General features: G+C 43.7%; 1 protein-coding gene across 2 annotated transcripts in view; it reads right to left on the reverse strand.

Annotated features, from left to right (window-relative positions):
- Nucleotides 1-23,413, reverse strand: part of RAD18 (RAD18 E3 ubiquitin protein ligase) — a 305,725-nt gene that overhangs the window by 142,998 nt on the left and 139,314 nt on the right. For both annotated transcript variants that reach the window (XM_069968715.1, XM_069968716.1), the window contains one exon: nt 16,141-16,251. In XM_069968715.1, the coding sequence (XP_069824816.1) occupies nt 16,141-16,251 (111 nt within the window). The remainder of the gene's footprint in view (nt 1-16,140; nt 16,252-23,413) is intronic.

Below are 23,413 nucleotides of genomic sequence, written 5' to 3' on the forward strand. Positions count from 1 at the left end.
ATAGCAGAGTCCTGATGGTAGCCATGGACACTAAAGGCCTCAGGCCTCTGGTGTCCTGGCTGCCTACGGAGGCTAATGGGGAGATAGGGGAGGGGTGTCCTGGCTGCTTACAGAGGCCACAGCGAGAGACAGGAGGAGTGTCCTGGCTGTTTACAGAGTCTGACAGGAAGAGAGAGAGAGGGGGCTGGCAGAGTGCACTGACGCAATTTCTTCCCTGCCACTGGCAGCTGATACCAGTGATGTACTGTAATAGAATGGTGTAAACATCCTGATACCAGTGATGTAATAGAATGGTGTATAGATCCTGATACTAGTGATGGAATAGAATGGTGTACAGAGTTGATACCAGTGATGTAATAGAATGGTGTATACAGCTGATAACCAGTAATGTAATAGAATGGTGTATATACCCTTATGTAATAGAATGGTGTATAGAGCTCCTGATACCAGTGACACAAAAGAATGGTGTATAGAGCTGATATCAGTAATATAAAACAATGGTGTATAGAGCCGATACCATACTTAAAATGTAGTCAGTTCCAAGAGAGAATCACATGTCCTGTGCCTACAAAGGGGAGGGGGGGGGGAGCTCAGTGTTGTCAGAGTGGACATAGAGAATATGAATTTAGATGTCCTGCATGGATAAGAATGAGATAAAAACAGGGAAAAGGTGAAAGATAGGTTATACATGTATATTATTAGACATAGGGTGGTATTGGGAAGAGGGATAGTTTAGCATACTGTTTTTGTTACCCAGATAACACGTTTAATACAGCACTAATTAGATCAGTACTGTATTCCTCTAGGCCGCTGCAGCCCAGACCTATGGATTACTAAGCCAGGATCAGCATTGCGGGAGGAGATCCCTCCTACTAGACACCAGGGATAGGCTACTTACAGCCATTTAAATGGAGCTGTAAGCTAGAGAGCACCTCCAGCAGCTCCCCACGCCCCCTGTTCTCGCACTTACCCACTAACTGTTGGCAGGTATAATAGCTCCAGCAGCGAGTGAGGGAGCACTGATCTGACAGGTCGCTGCTCCCTTGCTCCCGCTGATTGCCCCATGTACTAGGGGCTTTAGCAGACACTCTCACCACTGCTATTTCGTGAAAGGCCAGGCTGCAACGTCAGTAATTCCCAAACAGGTTTCTAATGACAAGTAGAATATAGAATTTTAGTCAATCCTGCTTTCTGTAAATGTAAATCTTAATACTGTGTGAAGACACCATTAGTCTGTAGTGAATGAGCAGGCTGCATTGTGCTCTCTAGTGAATAGATAGGCTGCAATGTTACTGATATTACTGCAACTCTCTAGCGAATCGATAGGCTGCATTCTCAATGATGACACAAACACTTTGGACATAATAAACAGGCTTCATTCAGAATAACAGCTGTCTATTCAATGGATGCATTGACTAAAAATTTATAGTTCTGTCTTCTCCATAAAGAACAAACATGAAACATATACTATATAGAACTGAAAACTGAAGGAGGGCTGTTACAGCAAGCTATGATTAGGAGGCATTCCCTTTCAAGTACTAAATAAGCAGGAGGCCATGTCTACGTGACCAAGCGGAGGCTTAATTCAATAGTTACAGTTTATTTTCACGTTCCATGTTGACAGAACAGATCAAAGCAAAAAAGCAAAGAGAAGACTTAAATTATTGCTTACTTATCCTCAGATTGCTATCTCCTCTGACACAATATGACTTTCATGTGAGAGAAGAAGAAAACAGTGCAAAAAAAATCAAGACAAGATGCATATGTTCAGCAATCAGAGGAGACCAAGGAGGAACAGCAAATTACAGAAAAAGACATCCTTCAGTCCAATTCAGTCTAATATGTTGCAGTGTTGATCCAGAGGAAGGATAAAAACCCTCATGAGGAAGAAGCTAATTTTCCTCAATTTAGGACTAATATTTCCTTCTCAATTTCTAATTGGAAAGTGAGAAAAAATCCCTGGATGCACAACCCTTCCTAAAAAGGTCACAATATATAATGAACATAAATGTTAGCCCAACAATTGCCTAGTGTACTAATATAGTGAACTTAGTATAAATGTGTTTGGTCAGTGCGAATGGTTGTGATGGTGGTTTCTTCTCCCCCCTCAAGACATTTCACTCCTTGCTAATTGAGGGACAGTTCTTAAATACATTCCCCAGATTAAAGGAGAAATTTTTTATTAATGTATTGCCCCCCAAAAGTTATACAAATTACCAATATACGCTTATTACGGGAAATGCTTATGAAGTGCTTTTTTTTCCCAGTACTTACTGCACACAGCTCTAGGGGTCGGGTAGTGGCATCACCATTTTATCCAGGAAGTGAAGCCTTGATGCAGTAGTAAGTGCAGGGGGAAAAAAAAAAACACTTCATAAGCATTTCCTATAATAAGTGTATATTAGTGATCTGTATAACTTTTGGGGGACAATACAATACTTTAAAAAAATTTTCGCCAGACTTCTCCTTTAAGTAAAATTAAGCGCAGAGGCTGCCCTCTAATGATGCCAAGTGCCAACTAATTATGGTTCCCATGCATTTCTGACTGAAATCTACTGGGACTTAATCTACAATTTATGTCAGTTTTCAAAAGTACATTTCAGTAAATCCATTGGACGTGGAAAGCCTTGCTTCTTTACTCCAAAACCTGTCCATTCATAGTAAGCCCCACCAACTTGTCAAACGTGGCATAAAGTAGCCGCACTTTGCAAATAGGCTGCATGAAAGGTCTTGTCTGCTAAAATGAGACTACTTGATGCCAGAAAACTGACACTCTTTGATGATAAAATCGCTGTGTGTGTAAACTGGAAACCAGTGTTCGAATTGAATTTTTCTGTATTAAAGCCACAATTTAAACAGATGGCATGTGAACAAACAGCAACACATCATGACTGCTATGAAAGGTATTTCTATAAGTTGTTCAAAATCTTCTGTTTGTCCATGTATGCAAATACATAATGTACATTGCCCAGTTTCTCAAACAGTCTAGTAGTACTCTCACCTAAATTGTGGAGATCCTTGTTTTTCTTGTCAATATTATGAAGCCAAATAGAGTCTGCAGTAAGCTGCGTAAATTCTGCTGATGGACCTACTGGGAAGCATCAGGGATCTCCTGTTACACAACTGCTTTAATTTATTAGCGGCCTCTCTTCACAGTAATTCATTTATATGCATAAGAAAAGGTCTGCACATGGCTCCAGTAGTATATTACATACAATGTCCATTCAAAGGCTCTGAAGCACATGGGAGGCCAGTCTGGCCAACTCTTGATACACAGACACTATATGAAAGTAGAGAGTCCCCCAGGTTCAGAAGGATAAAAAATGTAATCTTTATTTAATTGTGCCACGATTAAGAACATTTGCTTGAAACCTGTTGGGGTTTTATAATGAAATGCCAACAGGTTTCAAACAAATGTTCAGGTGTATTTTTTTATGCCCCAAGGCTGTAAAGCTTAAAAGCTTTAAAATAAAGGAATAAAAATTACCCTTTTTACACTGGAGCTGAGGAACTTCATTCTTTTGTACTGAATGTACATGCTTTAGCACTATGTGAGGTGGACACCATACTATCTAAATTTTGCAGTCTCATGACAACCCTATGGGGAGGAATTTACCACTGAGTTTACATGTTTTTGTATGCATAAACTAGTCAGCCCACTGCTGTGCAGTGACATGCACAAAATTTATGTTTTTGCCTAGTCGAATCATTTTTCTGTTTGCTTTCTTTGCTTATTAGCTAGATGGGGGCGGTTGTTTTTGCCTATGCAGTAGTTATTGCATAATGCTTTACCACCTTATGCTTGTGGAGCTTCTACGAAGAACGGTAGAAAAATATGGAAGAATATACATAATCAATAGAGTTTGAGGGCAAATAATCATGAGAGGAGCACTTAAACCTTAAACTGGCACCAATATGTTAGCCGCATATCCACTAAATCCTCTAACCTGGCAGCCCCAAATGCAGCAAGCTTTCCATCATTGCAGACATTAACTCCTTAAGTACTCTTTTCTACAGAAGATCTTCTGTGAGAATGAGCCGGGCACACGGGCCCTCTCAGACACTCTCTCTCCCTCCTATACGCCATGCTGGGTTCCCCCCCGGAACAACCGCCTCCTCCATTCCTCTCTGCCTGGGAGCAGGACTTGGAACGTCTCATTTACGGGCCCACAATTGGACCGAATTTATACTTGTACTCATACCTCCTCCATCTCCTCCCGGTTACAGGAGGCGGGTTATAAGATTCTCTCTAGATGGTACCGGGTTCCGGTCCGCCTTCACAGAATCTTTCCCGAAGTGTCCCCCCTGTGCTGGAGAAATTGCGGCGAGGAAGGGACCCTCCTCCACACGTTTTGGAGCTGTCCCAAATTGGTCCCCTTTTGGAGAGAGGTGTGGCGTATTGCCTCGACCTTTACGGACTCTCCTTTGCCTTTCTCCCCGTCACTGTTTCTCCTGCACCTGTTGGACATCCCGTTGAGAGGCTATCGCCGCTCCCTTGTCCGCCATTTGGTTAATGCTGCCAGAGCCTGTATCCCTGCCTTCTGGAGGCAACAGGCTCCACCCACCGTCGCTATGTGGTTACGGAAGGTGGAAGACTTAAAATATATGGAGGACCTTACTGCCCAATTGCATGATCGGAACCTCAGGTTCTTTCAGACCTGGTACTACTGGGAACAGTTCACTGACTCCGACGAATATAAGACCCTCATCTCTCAGTGAGGTGCTTCGCCTCCCCCCCACCTCCCTGTCTTGTTTCTTCTTCTGTTGGTGTGTATGCTGGTCGTCACTGCCCTCTCCCTTCGTGTGCCCCTCGGTGTTGTAGTTTCCCTCCCTTACCCTTACCCCCCCCCCCCTCTCCAGTTGTTACTGCTTCTCATTCCTCTATTTCTGAGCGCCAGCTCTTTTCCCTCTCGACAGGATGTGACACCCCTCATTTTCACGGATGGCCTCCCCGTTGTGGGAGATACTTGCTAAAACCTCAGTTGGTAATGTTGGGCCATGTTGGCTCTTTGTTCATGTTATATTTGTAGTTTGCACACCCAAAGGTGCTTTGTTTTTCTTTGAACTTGTACAGCTAATGGCATACATGTATCTTTTTGTAAAACTTTTGAAAATGAATAAAATTTAGAATTTAAAAAAAAAAAAAAAAAAAAAAGAATGAGCCGGGCAAGCTAACCTTTGCTCCTCGAATGCATCAACAAGTCATAGGTGCCTATGCGCAACATACACAACTCTTCACAATTGTCTTGGGATAATAAATGCTATTTATTTCACCTGTGAGTGGTTTTGATGCCATGGCTGATCATTGTATAGTTATAGTAAAAGAGAAAATAATCAGGGTAGATTTTATAGTGTCTACCTGCATTAGGGGTCAGAGTCTTCCTCTTTCTCTCGTTAGCTAAAGCTTCGGCTGTCCAGGCATGATGGGAATTGTAGATTTGCAACAACTGGAGGGCCCAAGGTTCCCCATCTCTGGCCTAGATTCTCACAAGGGTCCATTTACACAGAAAGATTATCTGACAGATTATCTGCCAAAGATTTGAAGCCAAAGATTTGAAGCCAAAGACAGGATGGATTTGAAAAGAGGAGAAATCTCAGGGTTTCCTTATGAGCTGATCTCTGTTTATAGTCGGTTTCTAAATTTGGTTTTAAATCTTTGGCAGATAATCTATGAGATAATCTTTCTATGTAAATAGACCCTAATGGTGCCTTTACACAGAGAGATTTATCTGACAGATCTTATAAGCCAAAGCCAGGAACAGACTAAACAGGGAACAGGTCATAAAGGAAAGCCTGAGATTTCCAAGCCTGAGTTTCCAAAATCTGTCAGATAAATCTTTGTATAAACGCACCCTTACTCATCTCCATGACCACAACCTCCTCACCCCTCTACTGATACCCAAAACTCACTTAGATATAGAAACCTATGTGCCATCAACACACAACAATTCTTAGGGCCCTATTCCACGGGCCAAGCAGGGCCTGATCAATGATGTAAACGAACGCCAATCTGCTAGATCGGCGCTCGTTTACTGGGTCTATTCCACCGCCCGATGATCGTTGAGCGAGGGAAGCAGGGACATCGTTACATATGTCCTTGCAGCATACATTACCTGTCAGGTCTTCTCCTCCGCTCTGTCTTCCTCCCTGGGTCCCGTGCACTCTGGCTTCAGAATGGCCTGTCAGCTGACAGGTCACTTAGCCAATCACAGGCCGCGGCAGTCCCTGCCTGTAATTGGCTGAGCGCTCCGTCAGCTGACAGGCCATTCTGAAGCTAGAGCTAGGGAGAAATACAGAGTGGAGGAGAAGCCTTGCAGGTAATGTATGATGCGCTTCTCAAATTATCGGTCGCCCGCCGCGCACCGCTATTCCACCGTAGCGATGCACGGTGGGGGAACGATGATTTTAGGTCTGGCCCTAAATGAACGATCAGCCGATGACACGATCATTGGCTGATAGTTCTCTTTATTCCACCGAGCCATAATCGGCCGAATGGGGCAGATTCTCATTCCTGTGGAATAGGGCCCTTAGACACTGTACAGTCATCACTGCTTCCTATCTCTTCCCTCTCCTGTCCTAATCTAGCTGCCAAACACTACACAACACATCCTAAAGACCACTCTGCATAATTTGCCTCTGCCCCAACCAGCTCAACACAGTCAGTCACAATTCTTGCATACATTTTTTTCTTTGGTGCTCTAGGTGTGGCGAACATCTGAAGAGAAAATCCAAAGAATAGCAGACTTTATACCTTATAAGTTTGTGCTAAGATGCTACTACTCCAATCTCCCTTTCAACTCTAAACTCTTGGAACATCTGGTCAACCATGGGTCCTCTTTTCTTACTCTACACTTACCCCCATGCTACTGAAAGCCAAATTTCTTGATGGTTTGTCCATCTCTATACTGATGAAACCCAGCAATATACCTTCTCCTGTATCACCACCCCTGGACTCCTACAGGACACCAGTGACTTTCCGTCCGCCATCTCCAACATTATGTCCTCCATATTTCTAAAACTCAACCTTGCTAAAACAGAGCTTCTTGTATTTCCTCCCTCTGCTAATAGACCTACATCTGACATTTCAACCTTTGGTCAGTGGTACAACTTTATCCCCACTGCCTTGGGATTATTTTTTACCCTGATCTGTCTTTCACTCCCTATATTCAATCTCTGTCAAGTTCTAGTAATCTGTATCTCCAAAAAATCTCTAAAATCCAGCCATTCTGTAATGTTGAATCAGCTAAAATTCTTATTATTGATGCAGTTCATTCCTGTGTTGACTATTGCAATTCCTTACTTATCATCCTTGCCTTCTCTAAACTCTCCCCCCTACAGCACATCTCCCTGTCCAGCCACTACACTGGCTCCCCATGCAGTACAGAATACATTTTAAACTCATTTTACCCACAAATCTCATCACAGTGCTGCACCTCCTTCCCTCATCTCTGTCTACCAGACTAGCCGTGCTTTACATTCTGCTAATGAACTATGCCTTAATAATCCTCTATAATCTGTGTCTTATACTCCCGTCTTCAGGACTTTACCCGAGCTGCTCCAATTCTATGGAACGCATTGCCCAAGAAAGTCAGACTCACCTCCAAGACCCAAAATTTTAAACATACCTATAAAACTAATTTTTTCAAGCAAGGTTCCCACACTACAAGCCCTTAGACCTGTACATACAAGCATTGGTTGGTGAGTGGTTCATCCACATATACCTGCTTTACCCTACTTATAAAGATGGCGGGACCATGGTAGCAATGAAGCTCTTGAGCCTTTCTGCCTTTTGTCTCAGACTCTCTCCTTTAACCCCTTAAGTACAGAGCCTGAAATGGCCTTAATGACAGACAAATTTTATGAATATGACCAGTGTCACTTTATTCATCAATAACTTCGGGATGCGATTACCTATCCGGCTGATTCTGAGACTGTTTTCTCATAACATATTGTACTTTACATTTCTGGTAAATTGGAGTCGATACTTATAACGAATCTTTATGAAAAAAACCCAAATAACGCAAAAAATTTTGAAAAAATGCATTTTTCCAACTTTGAAACTTTTTTAATTATACAGAAAGTGGTTATACCACATAAATTATATATTAAATAGCATTAGCAACATGTCTACGTTATGTTGGCGGCATTTATTATTAAACGATCTTTCATTTTTTTTTAGACAATAGAAAGCTTAAAACATAAGCAGCAAATTTCCAAATTTTCTGTAAAATTTCAAAATCAGATATTTTTAGGGACCTGTTCAGGTTTAAAGTGTATTTGAGGGGCCTGTATGCTAGAAAGCCCCACAAAGCACCCCATTTCAGAAACTGCACCCCCCCCCACACTCTGCAAAAGCATATCCAGAAAGTGTTAACCCTTTAGGAGAGTCACAGAAATAAAAGCGTGTAAGAAATTAGAAAATTTTGATTTTCTGTGCAGAGATTTTATTGTAATCCAATATTTTTCATATTTATAAACTTATTACCAGAGAAATTCACCCCAATATTGATTGCCCCATTTCTGCAGTTTATAGAAATACCCCATATGTGGCCCTATTGTGCTATTTGACACAACCACAAGCCTCAGATACAAAAGGAACGCCTAGTGAATTTCAAAGGCTCCGTTATATTTGGTCATTTCTGACTGTACCACTTCAGGTTGGCAGAGGCTCTGGGGTGCCAAAACCTAAAAGACACCCCTAAAGGGACACCATTTAGAAAACTACACCCCTCAAGGAATGTAACAAGGGGTGCAGTGAGCATCTGGACCCCACAGGTGCTTCACAGATTTTCCTAACAATATGGCGTGAAAAAAGAAAAATTTATTTTTTACACTAAAACGTTGTTCTAGCCTTCAATTTTTCATTTTCACAAAGGGATGAAAGGAAAAAAAACAACACAAAATGTGTAGTGCAGTTTCTCCAGAGTACGGAAATACCCAACATGTGGACATAAAGCGCAATTTGGGTGCAGGGCGAGCCTCCAAAGGGAAGGAGTGCCAATTGGCTTTTGGAAGCTGGATTTCACTGGAATGGATTTCAAGGGCCATGTCGCATTTACAGAGCCCTCGTGCTGCCAAAACACTGGAAACCCCCCCACAAGTGACCCCATTCTGGAAACTACACCCCTCAAGGAATCTAACAAGGGGTGCAGTGAGGATATGGACCCCACTGGTGACGGGCACAAATGTAGAAAAATGTGACGTGAAAGTGAAAATTACCCTGCACCCGCATGGCGCTTTATGTCCACATGTGGGGTATTTTCGTACTCAGGGGAAATTGCTCTACACATTGTGTTTTTTTTTATCTTTTAACCCCTTGTGAAAATGAAAAAATCAAGACAAGATCAATGATTTAAGAGTAAAAATTAAAAAAAAATTACACTAAATGTTGGTCTAGCCTTGATTTTTTTCCATTTCCACAAGGGGTTAAAAAAGAAAATGAACACAAAACGTGTAGGGTAGTTTCCCCTGAGTACGAAAATACCCCACATGTGGACATAATTTGCCATATGGGCACAGGGCAAGTCACTAAAAGGACAGAGCGCCATTTAGAGGCTGGAATGGGGGATGGAGGCCATGTCGCAATTACAAAGCTCCTGTGCTGCCAGAACAGTAGAAACCCCCCACAAGTGACCCAATTCTGGAAACTACACCCCATAAGGAATCTAACAAGGGGTGCAGTGAGCATATGGACCCCACTAGTGATGGGCACATGTGTAGAACATGTGCCGTGAAAATAAAAAATACCATTTTTTTCATTTTCACGTCCCAAATGTGGCCGTCACCAGGGGGCCATATACCCGCTGCCCCACTTGTTAGATTCCTTATGGGGTGTAGTTTCCAGAATGGGGTCACTTGTGGGGGGTTTCTACTGTCCTGGCCGCACAGAGGCTTTGTAATTGCATCATGGCATCCTCTAATGGGAATGGCGGCCATATCTATTTAGCTGGGGAAAAAGGGACAATTCTAATTTATTTGGGGGTATTAGGGCAATTATTAGTTTATAAGGTTGGAAATTACAGGTGTCCATCAAATTCAACCTGTGTTGATCCAGAGGAAGGCAAAAAACCCTCGTGAGGCAGACGACAGCAGCCTCATCACTGGGAAAAAATTCCTTCCCGACTCCATAATGGCGATCAGAATAATCCCCGGACCAACGTGACCCCTGAAATAGGAATAAGGGACAGAATTTAGATAATGTAGAACCCCAATGACGTGTGGTGCGCCTTGGAGCGATCCAGTATGCAGAGGCCGGGGGGATCAGGACAGGTGTCACACTGGAAAATGGTGTCCTTCCTGATCCCCCTGTTACCCCACACTCTGCACTTCTTCTGGGGTCTCCCTTTCTCCAGTGTGGGGGACGTCACCTGGAAAATGTTGTCCTGGTGCGATACGGGGTCCCTCATATCCAGAAGCGCTGGGTCCGCTCCATGGCTGCTAAATATTAGGGCTCTATTACTGCTTCTGATATTTCGGATCAAGCCGCAAGCTACAGTAGCTCGGGCAGCGAGGGACCGGAAGAGGGGGTGCTGGTATAAAAGTTATCCCCGTACAGGTGGTGACCTTTATCCAGCAGTGGGAAGATCAGTTCCCGGACGATCTTCCCACTTGTTCCGAGGATGGGGGGGGGGGCATCTGGGGGCTGGATTCGAGTGTCCCTTCCTTCATACACTCTAAGGGTACGTGCACACTGCGGAATCGCGAAGGATAACCCTTTGTGCATTCCGCAGTTGGCACCCGCCGGCGGACTGATGCAGGCGCACGTCTCCGTCCGTGTCGTAGACTCCATTCTATGCACGGGCGGATTCCGCTCTGCGTCCAACGTGTTGATGGAATGACGGATGATGGAATCCGCCCATGCATAGGATAGAGTCTATGACACGGGCGGAGACGCGCCCCTGCATCAGTCCGCCGGCGGGTGCCAGCTGCGGAATGCACGAAGGGTTATCCTTCGCCATTCCGCAGTGTGCACGTACCCTGGATCTGTAAGTGTACCCTGAGGTACTCTCACAGAGTGTGTAGAATTTCACGCCATACCGTCATCTCTTTTTGGGACGGTACTGGCAGAAAAGACGTGTCTGGGGGGCAGCGTACGCTACGCTACCCCCAGACACATCACTGGATGATGAGGAGGATGAGGATGAATGGAGGAACAAAGGACCCCCCCATTCATCCTCACTGGCTGTTTCGGTGTCGGAGGCAATAATAACGTATGCGTCCGATACCGAAAACACCCTGGGGGCCATCTTTATATGGGGATTGGTATATGGCGTATGTAGTGGTGTAGTGTAAAACTTTATTCAATGTAGTGTGGTGTAATGTAGTGTTTTTTTACGTGTTTTTTACAGTAAGTATACAAAAAAAACCTACGCCAAAAATGGTGTTGCTGATAAATGCCGCACTTATGTTCGGCACTTATCAGCAGACCGTGGCAGTAGGATATAAAAAAAAAACACCCTACGCCAAAAAGGAGGAGTTGCTGATAAGCAGCGCACTTTCGTGCGATGCTGATCAACACTCAGCGGCGATAGGGTGCGGAAAATAGAAAAAAAAAAAATTGGGAAAAAAAAATTTTTTTTTACTACATTCTGAACATCCCTGTAGTGGCTGATACGTGTATTACACTTATCAGCCGCTAGGGGGCAGCAGAGCGCAAGATCCGAAAATAGACGACGCTGGAGCCGGAAAAAGACGAAAAAAGACGACGCTGGAGCCGGAAGAAGCCGATCGGGACTCACGGAAGAAGCCGAAGTCCCGACAAGATGAAGAGGACGCCGGGAACCCGGAAGACGCCGATCAGGACCCCGGGACAGGTGAGTAATGTACAAATACCTGCTCTGGACCCCTCGGCTACCTAGCTGAGGGGTCCGGAGCAGGTATTTATTACTTGTGGGGACATTGATCGCCGTGAACGGCCGGCCGGCTGGCCGGCCGTTCACGGCGATCGGGACGGTGGTACCGTGACCACCATTACTTTTTACAGTAATGGCGGTCGGTGCCGTCCTCGGACAGCACCGACCGCCATTTTTTTCCGGGTCATCGGGCCACCGATGGCCCGGAAAGGTTCCGATTGCCGCTATGGGCTTATCAGCCAATAGCGGCGATCGTCGGCATGGGGGGGGTTAACAACCCTCCATGCCGACAGGGAGAGATGGCCTGCTATGTATTATAGCAGGCTATCTCCCCCGATCGGGACCCGGCCGGCCGCGGCGCCCGTTTAAAGGGCTGACGTACCGGTACGTCATGGGTCCTTAAGTGACAGTGATCCATGACGTGCCGGTACGTCATGGGTCCTTAAGAGGTTAAAAAAGAAAATGAACGCAAAACGTGTAGGGTAATTTCCCCTGAGTATGAAAATACCCCACATGTGGACGTAATGTGCCATATGGGCACAGGGCAAGCCACCAAAGGGACAGAGTGCCATTTAGAGGCTGGAATGGAGGCCATGTCACAATTACAAAGCTCCTGTGCTGCCAGGACAGTAGAAACCCCCCCACAAGTGACCCCATTCTGGAAACTACACCCCATAAGGAATCTAACAAGGGGTACAGTGAGCATATGGACCCCACTGGTGATGGGCACATGTGTAGAACATGTGCCGTGAAAATAAAAAATATATATATTTTTTTTATTTCACGGCACAAATGTGGCAGTCACCAGGGGACCATATCCCCGATGCCCCCCTCGTTAGATTCCTTATGGGGTGTAGTTTCCAGAATGGGGTCACTTGTGGGGGGTTTCTACTGTCCTGGCCGCACAGAGGCTTTGTAATTGCATCATGGCACGCCTCTTATCGGAATGGCGGCCATAGCTATTTAGCTGGGGAAAAGGGACAATTTTAATTTATTTGGGGGTATTAGGCCAATTATTAGTTTATAAGGTTGAAAATGACAGGTGTCCATCAAATTCAACCTGTGTTGATCCAGAGTAAGGAAAAAAAAAACCCTTGTGAGGCAGACGACAGAAGCCTCATCACAAGGGAAAAAGTCCTTCCTGACTCCATAATGGCGATCAGAATAATCCCCGGTTCAACGTGACCCCTGAAATAGGAATAAGGGACAGAATTTAGAAAATGTAGAACTCCAATGACGTGTGGTACGCCTTGAAGCGATCCAGTATGCAGAGGCCGGGGTGATCAGGACAGGTGGCACACTGGAAAATGGTGTCCTTCCTGATCCCCCTGTTACACCACACTCTGCACTTCTTCTGGGGTCTCCTGTTTTCCAGTGTGGGGGACGTCACCTGGAAAATGTTGCCCTGGTGCGATACGGGGTCCTTCATATCCAGAAGCGCTGGGTCCGCTCCATGGCTGCTAAATATTAGGGCTTTATTACTGCTTCTGATATTTTTGGATCGTGCCGCAAGCTACAGTAGCTTGGGCAGCGAGGGACCGGAAGAGGGGGTGCTGGTATAAGAATCATCCCCGTACGGGTGGTAACCTTTATCCAGCAGTGTGAAGATCAGTTCCCGAACGATCTTCCCACTAACTCAGAGGATTGGGGGGGGGGGGAATCTGGGGGCTGGATTCGGGTGTCCCTTCCATCATACACTCTAAGGGTACGTGCACACTGCGGAATGGAGAAGGATAACCCTTTGGGCATTCCGCAGCTGGCACCCACCGGCGGACTGATGCAGGCGCGCGTCTCCGCTCGTGTCACACTCCATTCTATGTACAGGCGGATTCCGCCCTTCACGTTTATTCTTTGGACGGACAACGGAATCCGCCCGTGCATAGAATGGAGTCTATGACACGGATAGAGACGCGCGCGTCTGCATCAGTCCACCGGCGGGTGCCAGCTGCAGAATGCACAAAGGGTTATCCTTCGCCATTCCGCAGTGTGCACGTACCCTAAATCTGTAAGTGTACCCTGAGGTACTCTCACAGAGTTTGGAGAATTTCACGCCATACCGTGATCGCTTATTGGGACGGTACTGGTGGAAAAGACGTGTCTGGGGGGCAGCGTACGCTACGCTACCCCCAGACACGTCACTGGATGATGAGGATGAATGGAGGAAAGAAGGATCCCCCCATTCATCCTCACTGGCTGTTTCGGTGTCAGAGGCAACAATAACGTATGCGTCTGACGCCGAAAACACCCTCGGGGCCATCTTTATACGGGGACTAGTATATGGGGTATGTAAATGTGTACTGGTGTAGTGTAAAACTTTATTCCATGTAGTGTGGTGTAGTGTAGTGTTTTTTACGTTTTTTTGACAGTAAGAAAGAAATATCCCTACGCCAAGAAAGTAGTTGCTGATAAATGCCGCACTTATGTGGGGCACTTATCAGCAGACAGTGGCGGTAGGATATAGGGGGGAAAAACTCCCCTACGCCAAAAAGGAGGAGTTGCTGATCAGCGGCGCACTTACGCGGCGTTAGGGCCCATAAAGAGTAAAAAAAATAAAATTTGGGAAAAAAACCTAAAGCAACTGATCAGTGAATGATATTCACTGATCAGCCACTAGGGGGCAGTACAGAAAAGCTGACGAAGTCTGCCGAAGATAGGGGCCACGGAAAAGCCCGAAGAGCCGGAAATTGCCGACGGGACCCGACCGAATCCGGAAGTGAAGAGAAGAGGATGCGAGGGACCCGATCGCTGCTCCGGACGCCCAGATCTGGTGAGTATAGTGCACCTACACTATACACACCTCTTCTGCACCCCTCAGCTACCTACCTAGATCGGCTGATCTGTATTGATCAGCCTATAGCAGCGATCGTCAGCCCGGGAGGGATTAATCACCCCCCGTGCCGACGAGCAGAGATGCTACACATTATAGCAGGCCATCTTCCCCGATCGCTGTGTGTGAACACACAGCGATCGGGGAAACATCGGGCGTAAATTTACGTCCATTTGCGCTAAGTACCAGGGCGCGGGGGCGTAAATTTACGCCCGGTCGTTAAGGGGTTAAGCTTAAAAAAAATGAAACTTCTGCAGAAGCATAAAGCATTACTTACCTATCTATTCCATTTTTGAAACTACCAAAAATCCATTTGTTTTGGGGGGTTTTCTTCTGTTTTGTTTTTCTGCACTGCCTGGTTTATCAGTTGTACACAGTACTACAGGTTCCAGAATGCAATGCTTTCCCTCAGCTGTTCATCACAGTCCTCCAACCTGCCCATTCCCCGCCCAAAGCTGTTGCAGAACATCTAGGCTGTGTTCACACATTGCAGTTTCATTGTGTTACTAAATTATTTGCAGTAATTTATAATTTCATTGTGGTCCCACCCACACAGCACGCTGTATTATACGCTGCAGTACTGCAATGACACTCCAACATGTGTGAACACAGCCCCAATTTCACTGCACACTTCTGCACAATTAGAGAAATCAGTGCAACACCTGCTTCTGGCCGGCCAGAGATGGTGAATCACTCGGGGGATTGGGGGATCCAGCCAAGCCTCCTGAGACATCACACCCTGCCACCTGTCTGCATCATCAGCCTGATCTCAGCAAACACACACAATGTGAGACAGAGGCATGGAAGATTTGTCTCCTAAGGGGGGATAGCAGAAGGAGTAGAAGACAATGAGGATTTGCACAGGGTCAATTTTTTTTTACTTCCAGGATTTCTATCAGCTACCAGTGTGGCAGAACCGCACTAATACATTGTATAGACACATATTTAACTTTTAATGTACTTTTAATAGAAAACAAGGTTTTTCTTATCCGGAGTTCCCCTTTAAGAGCAGGGCCCTTACTCCTTATGTCGGATAATTACATGTATATCTCTGTAATTGTCTATGTATGTACCCCCAGAATTGTGAAGTGCTGTGGAATCTGTTGACTCTATATAAATAAAAAATTATTAGGTAAACATATATAGCGAACGATTAAAAGTAATGTGATTCTATTGCACAGTGTCTTGCTCCAGATACTAATTGACCAAGCTCAGTCTGGCTCAGTCTGCTAATGTACAAAATATGAGTGGTTGAGAGCAGGGGAAACTGGCGCTTCATTCGGGAATTTATGTGCGAACTTTACCATTAAACTCCTGTGCAGTGCTGTATTAAACATCATTTTTCATGTACACATTTGAGGGACACTATTAAGCGTCTGTAAGAGGCTCTCTCCTGGAATCCAAGGTCTCCGTTACTTAAGGCACCATTCGACAGTTTTGTGAACCTCTCCTGGTGCTTACCTACGTTGGTGTCACATTCAGGGAGTTCCTCTTTCACCTTTCCCTTAGGAGTCTTCCATCGCCCCTTGACTTGTTCAATGAGTTGTTGGAATTCACTCTTGTGTTTCTTTCCTGTAAGAGAGTCATACAATTCTTACCATAAATAATTTCACAGGAAGATAAAAGGAATTCTATTCGGTCAAGTAATAGGAATATTTTTAAAGAAGTGCCCCCACAATTTTGTTTCTTTTTGTCCATATAATGCACTCTCGATGACTAGACTGCAGTGTCATCTGTTTTATTCCAGCTCTGCTGTATATATACATGTCATTACTTTATCTGGGTCATGTTACCTCTGATCAGCCACCATCTTGCCTTTAGACTGCATCCTTACCCCCAATCTCTCAATATAAGAATATTGCTATGATAATACTGCTCAAATCATATTGATTCAATGTATCCATGCTTTAGTTCATACAAAGCAGATTTTTTCTTAACATAGATTTTAAATCCATTTTGTGAAAAAGCAACTGGCAGGTCACTGCTTGATGCGGAATTTAGCAACAAGAAGCCCCATGAAAGGGCTAATCTAAACTATAAATCCAAGTCATTTTTATTTGGAGTCAAGTAAAGGATACTAGAAACCCCATTTAAAGTCCGGCAAAAATGAAAAATAAAAATGAGGAACAAAATAACCTATACCTTTCGGTTGCTGTGCCTTTGCAGTGCTGAATCCCGCTCCTGCTATGTCATGACCTAGGTAATGGATGCCCTGCTTAGCCAGTCAGCAACTGGGACAGGACACCGTAGCAGTCACTGATGGGACCCTTTCCTGCCACATTGTGATGCAGCAGTAAATGGAGAGAAGATGTCTGGGAGCTCTGTGATGTGGTGTTGCAAGAGCACAGGGACCGATGGGCATAGGTTGTTTATTATGTTTCACACACTGCCTTGCCCACCATGTAATGAATTTTGTTGGACTTCTCCTTTAATTCTTCACCTATTATCTAATTGTTTTGGATTAAATCTAACCAGTGTGGGTTGATCCTGACCCCTGGGAGAACACCTCATCCCGACCAAAGTGCCATCACCAATGAGGAATGGTCTGAAACACTAAGTCCCATATTTCACATTACCAGTGGAATTTAAGGCTTTTTCCTTATTTACTACTAGGTTATTAAAACATGTTATTAAAACATGTAAAATATTTTCCAGGGTTTCTTCTCCAAATGTTAATCAAACCTAGTTCTATATATATCTTAGATAATGGGTACTGTACATTAGCAATTGTTTTAGCTCTTTCTCTTCATTTATAACACAATACGATATATCTTCCCAAAAAAAGGGCATTGATTTTAGAATTCTCTTATGTGAAGGGGGAAGGATATACTGTGAATGTCAATACACAAACTATTCAGAAAAATTTCACCAGCACTCCTAGCAGGCTCACACAGTGTTCATCAAATAAGGACAGCAATTCAGTCTAGTTGAAACTATAAAATAATTTATAGAAAGAATGATATGATCTAGGTCGATCTGACCTCTTCATCAGATTATTAACAAAAAGGTCTGATTGACATTCAAATCTGTTGTTCCTTCAATGAACAGTTTATAGTTGTATAACTTGACCAAGCTACTCTCCCCATTTGTGTGTATTTTTCTGCGTATCTGAACCCCTGCAAGCTGGGAATGCATGTGTGGCTGCTACTGAGGGAGATTACATACCTTGAGCATTGTCACTCCAGCTGCACAGAAAAATCTGGTTAACATGTTTTAATCAGATTGTCTATGTGTTGGCTTATCATCTACACCATGGGGCCCTTCTGAATTATATAATACATAAACTAAACTCCATGGAAAATAAATATATATTTCTCTGTGGTTTTGTTTTTCTTTGTGAAAGCCTTCCCATATAATATTCTTGTGTACAAACACCATGAATATTAAGTCCCTATTACGAACGCCCTATTAGAACAATTATCGGCCATTTTTCAACTTATCACCCATCCCTATCACAATCCAAGTAATAACCCTCATACTAAACTTTTCTGCCTATCCCCCCCCCCCCCAATAAATAAATAAAAAATTTAAAAAGTTGAAAAAAAATAAAATAAAATGCCCATACAATATTCGTCCTCGTCATCCTCTGGCACACTACTATAATACTGCCCACAATCCCAAAACCGTAATTCTGCCCCATAAGTACAAAATTATTACTACTATAATTCTACTCCCTACATACAAGCATGTTAATACTATAATAATCATCACTGATAAACAGCTGAACCACACAAGCACTGCTGGACGTAACACTCCACATGACTGCAAATATATGCAATGCACGAGATGTGGTGTTTTGATGCAGAGGAGAGAGTCAATAGTATAATGAGTAAAGATAAATTTAGTACTCACCCGGTATTCCTGCTGATGAAGGTGGTTTATTGGGGCATGTGCATTAACAGAGAGGGAGGCGCACAAGTGAAGTCCTGGAGCTCATGGACTTGTGACTGTGCATCTCCCACCTTGTTAATATACAATAAAACTTATTGTTCATTAAGGATATTGAGTGAGTGCTGAATTTATCTTTGCTCATTAATTTAACTACAATACTACCCCATGTTTAAAAATATAACTACTATTCGGCCAGAACCATATATGTCTTTTTTGGCCATTCAACAGCCCTATTTTTAGACAGACATCATTTTGGCGGTGAAATGGCTGTAATTGGCTAAAAAAAGAGACGTTGTGTGGGCGTGACCTCTATTGTGTACGAGAGTATAATTACTATTATGACGCTATTTACAAGAATATAACTACTATAATGTGAACACAGGAGAACAGAGAAGCAATATGAGTGTGAAAACGTTTGTCTAGGTACGCACCTGCTATTCCAACTTCCCACTTCCATGCCGAGCATACAGCGATTTGAATTATAGACTGGTTTGGCTGCATCCCAGTGAGTGATGCTTCTCTGTTCTCCTATGTTCACATTGTAATATTTGCACTGCTATTGCAGAGCACCCCATGCGGCCTCTATGCAGTGCTGGCTACCCTCGCTCCACATCGTTTCACAACTAGTATAGTGCTGCCCCTGTGGATAAGATTGATACTAATATTGCCTTCTATCTACAAGAATATAGCTGTTATAATACAGTTTCCAAAGTACAATAGTAAAAAGCAAGCAAACACTACTGTAAACTCCCTTAACCTGTATGTTTTTGAAGACGCATTCTTTTAACAGATGATCATTGCTGCTGATATTAGCGTCAGGATTGAAATTCTCTGCACATTTGATCATTTTCAGCCTTTCTGCAAGCAGCAACAACCCCATCGGCACAGACTCTGTGGTTATACTTCTGTAAGTTTAAAAGAAAGTAACATTTTTTGTTGTTGTCCTTTCCCCCTCAGCAAATCTTAATAAGCTGATTTATAAAATCATTTTGCTAGCAGTCTGCTCTTCACAATCAGGATGAAAGGATTTGCAGATATGCTGAAGTGTATTGGATTATAAACAAAAAAACATACTAGCTCCTTACGCAGCTTCTAAGTGAGGGTATCCCCAGCTGACATTTTTCTTCCCTTGGTCGATCACAAGATAAGGATGTTTAAATATAGACTGTAACCACGGATTTTACTGAGTGGGTGATCGAAATCCTAATTAAAAAGTCTTAGTTGTGCTCAGATACTCAGTAATATAAATGCCTTTGTCATTCATTTAAGACCTCAGCATTACTTGCGGCTATTGTTATCAGATTTAAAGGGAGTTTGTGGTTTATGTAAATTAAGGTTATTGACAATCCACCAAAGACCTCTACAACTTTCTAACGTATATTACACCTAGAGGCTGTAAAACATATCCTGAGCATGTTTAGTTAAAACTGGTGCATACCTTTCCACAAAAGAGCTAGTGACCAGGGAAAAGCAAATCCATATGCATGAGATGTACACCAAGTGCTCTGACCAAACAATAAAAAGAACTCATATGATGGCAAAACAACTTCTTTCTCATCTACAAAAGTTATCCAATGATGCTTGCAACGTGCTGCCCTTTGATGAAGCCAAAGACAGCATTTGAGGACCGTACAGTATATTGAGATGACCAATACATATCAGACTTTTTTCATAAAATAAAAATTTGTAGTTTGTGCATCAACCATCTTTCTCTTGATTATGTGTAATGGCAGACACCAGTAGTGATATAAAACCCCCAACTTTTTTTTAATACATTTAGTTGAAATTAAACGGTTATTCCAAAAAAGACATGACAATATTAAACGTCAGGATAACCCAGTCATATCTAATGTGTCTAGATCTCATTATCTCCAGTCTTTTTCACTTCTCTTTCTTCTGTCTCCATCCATGCGTCTATCTACCCTATTCCTCCCTATTATTATCTCATGTCTTTCTATCTAAATATCCATCCATCTCTCGACTATTTACAGTATGTTTCAAATTTTTCTATTTCATATCTACACTTCTTAAACCTTACAATACAAGGGACAAGGCTTTGCAAGTCAATGACGTAGGTGTCGCTAAAATCAGCAAGCGATCAAAATTCCAAAAACCTACGGTAGCTTCAATCTGTGGTAAGTGGGAGGTGCTTCAATTGTATAAAAGCAAGATTGAAGGCATATTTTTTCAACTACACAAAACCCCAGAAATCATATCAAATCAGTACAGTATGAGGCCATGTTCACACAACAAATGTTTACATTAATCACAGCCGTTATTGCAGTTTGCAACAACGGCCATGATTTTTGTAAAACATATGTTGCATTTAAACTAATGGAATCCCGACTGGAGCGTATACACATAGTATACGCTACAGCCGGGATTCCATCTGGTAGCACGAAAAACTGACACATGTCAGTTTTCTGCGGCTGCTATTCATTGAATAGTGGTCGCACAGAAACTGTGAGTTCACACAATGGAACGTGTGGCTCCGACTGCACGCTCCATTGTGTGCAGCGGCAAATTGGGATGCAGGCGCACAAGGGTGCGTACTCATCCTAATTCATCAGAGAGGAAGATCATCCAGCCAGTACTGCAGTACTAGTCAGGATGGTCTTCTCTGAGACTGGCCGGAGTCTCATGGTCTGATCGTGTAATGCCTCCTGCTTCTGTACATGCCAGTAATCCAACTACAGACCAAAGGTCACTGCTCTTAAAGTGATTCTCTACCCACAATTTGACCCCCCCCCCCCAACTACTTGTACCTTCAGATAGCTGATTTTAATCCAAGATCTGTCCTGCGGTCCGTTTGGCAGGTGATGCAGTTATTGTGCTAAAAACAACTTTTAAACTGGCAGCCCCGTGCCCTATGGGAGTGTCCTAGACTGTGTATGCATTAGGCTGGCACACTCTCTCTGTCCCTCCTCCCCGCCCTCCTCATCATTAGGAATGCTCCAGGCAGATTGCCTCCTATTCGTCAGCTGTGAGAGCCCGACACATGGGCTGGATCATTAAAACACCTGTGCAAATGTTCAGCATGGAGAAAATGTTCCAGGGGCATTCCTAATGATGAAGAGGGAGGGGAGGAAGGACGGAGGGGTGGTGCAAAGTTAGGGCACAGATACTCCCGTAGGGCACAGGGTTGCAAGTTTAAAAGTTGTTTTTTGGACAATAACTACAAGTGGTTTGGGGGGGGGGGTCAGATTGTGGGTACAGAGTCGCTTCAAAGGTTATCATGCAGGGGCGTAACTACCACTGTAGCAGCCATAGCAGCTGCTATGGGGCCCGCTGCTTCAGGGGGGCCCATTGTCCCTGAGCTGTCATCATTTGCAGCACCAGGTGTCCAAGCGCGCCTACCTGGTTCTCCAAATATCCCTGTAACTACAAGCAATCCTGACAACCTACTGCAGTTATGACTAGACTTGAAGGCTTAGGGTGGTATTACATGGGCCGATGGGGGCCCGATAATACCTGTAAACAAGCAGCGATCTGCAGCTCGTTTACTGGACCTATTACACAGCCCGATAATCGTTAAAGGGCTGCAGGGACATTGTTACCGATGTCCTTGCAGCCCTTGTTTAAACTACATACATTACCTATCCACGTTCCAGGGCTGCTGCTGCGGTCTTCTTCTCCCCGGGTCCTGCGCGCTCTAACTTCAGTGTGGCCTGTCAGCTTACAGGCCACTCATCCAATCACAGGACAGGACCGCCGCGGCCTGAGATTGGCCGGACGGCCTGTCAGCTGCTAGGCCACTCTGAAGCTAGAGCGCGCAGGACCCGGGGAAAAGAAGACCGTAGCAGCAGCCCTGGAACGTGGATAGGTAATGTATATCGTCAGTCGCCGGCCGCACACCGCTATTAAAGGTAGCTGTGCGCGGTCGGCGCCCGACGAAAATAGGTCCAAACCTATATCAACGATCAGCCGATGATCGTTGTCATCGGTTGATCATTGTATTTATTACATGGCCGAATCGGACAATTATCGTTCCGTGTAATAGTACCCTTAGTGGTCAGTCGGGAAGGGGGGCCCCATCAAAAGTTTGCTATGGGGCCCAGCCATTTCTAGTTTCGCCTCTGTTATCATGTTGAAGAACAGATTAGCAATGCAGGCTAGAATGGAGGTCTATGCTACTCCCAGGATTATGGTGTAGAGTGGCATAATGTATGGGACCCAGACCCCTCCAATCTTTATTCCAGCTACACTAACAGACTGCAATTTTGTATATCTATAAATCTTATATGTACAGATCATATATATATATATATATATATATATATATATATATATATATATATATTTAACTACTTTATCTACAATATATCCATCTTCTATCTACACATTAATTTACCTATTTTCTACCTACTATCCTTCATATCTAACATTCTTACAAATATTACAGTTAATAAAAATTCCATATACAATACTAAGCAATAAATCAGCAGAAAAAAAATGAATAATGAAGTAATCTCCAGTACGCAGACTTCTGTATATGCATATAAATCATAATCTCATTCTCAACTTCTTACAAAACAAAAAAGGATTTTAAGAGCGGGTAATAAAAATTACAAACATCTGTGAAAATTAAGATCCTGGCATAATCTCCGCTGCTGGTCTGGAGAGATCTGCTATTCCCTAGGCTGAAACCCACATCGAGAAAGAAGATTCTGACTCCAGCCTTTCCAATAATGAAGGGAAACGTAGCACATTACTATATTACCAGAGGGACGTACGCTGTAACCATTTTGTTCATAGAGAAACCCGGATTTGATCAGATGGATGGAAAAACGTTTGATCTTTTAATATGAGGTCACAATGTGATTACTAATGATGAATATAGCTT

This window comes from Dendropsophus ebraccatus, chromosome 4 (assembly GCF_027789765.1).
Source record: "Dendropsophus ebraccatus isolate aDenEbr1 chromosome 4, aDenEbr1.pat, whole genome shotgun sequence".
In the NCBI taxonomy this organism is placed as follows: Eukaryota; Metazoa; Chordata; class Amphibia; order Anura; family Hylidae; genus Dendropsophus; species Dendropsophus ebraccatus.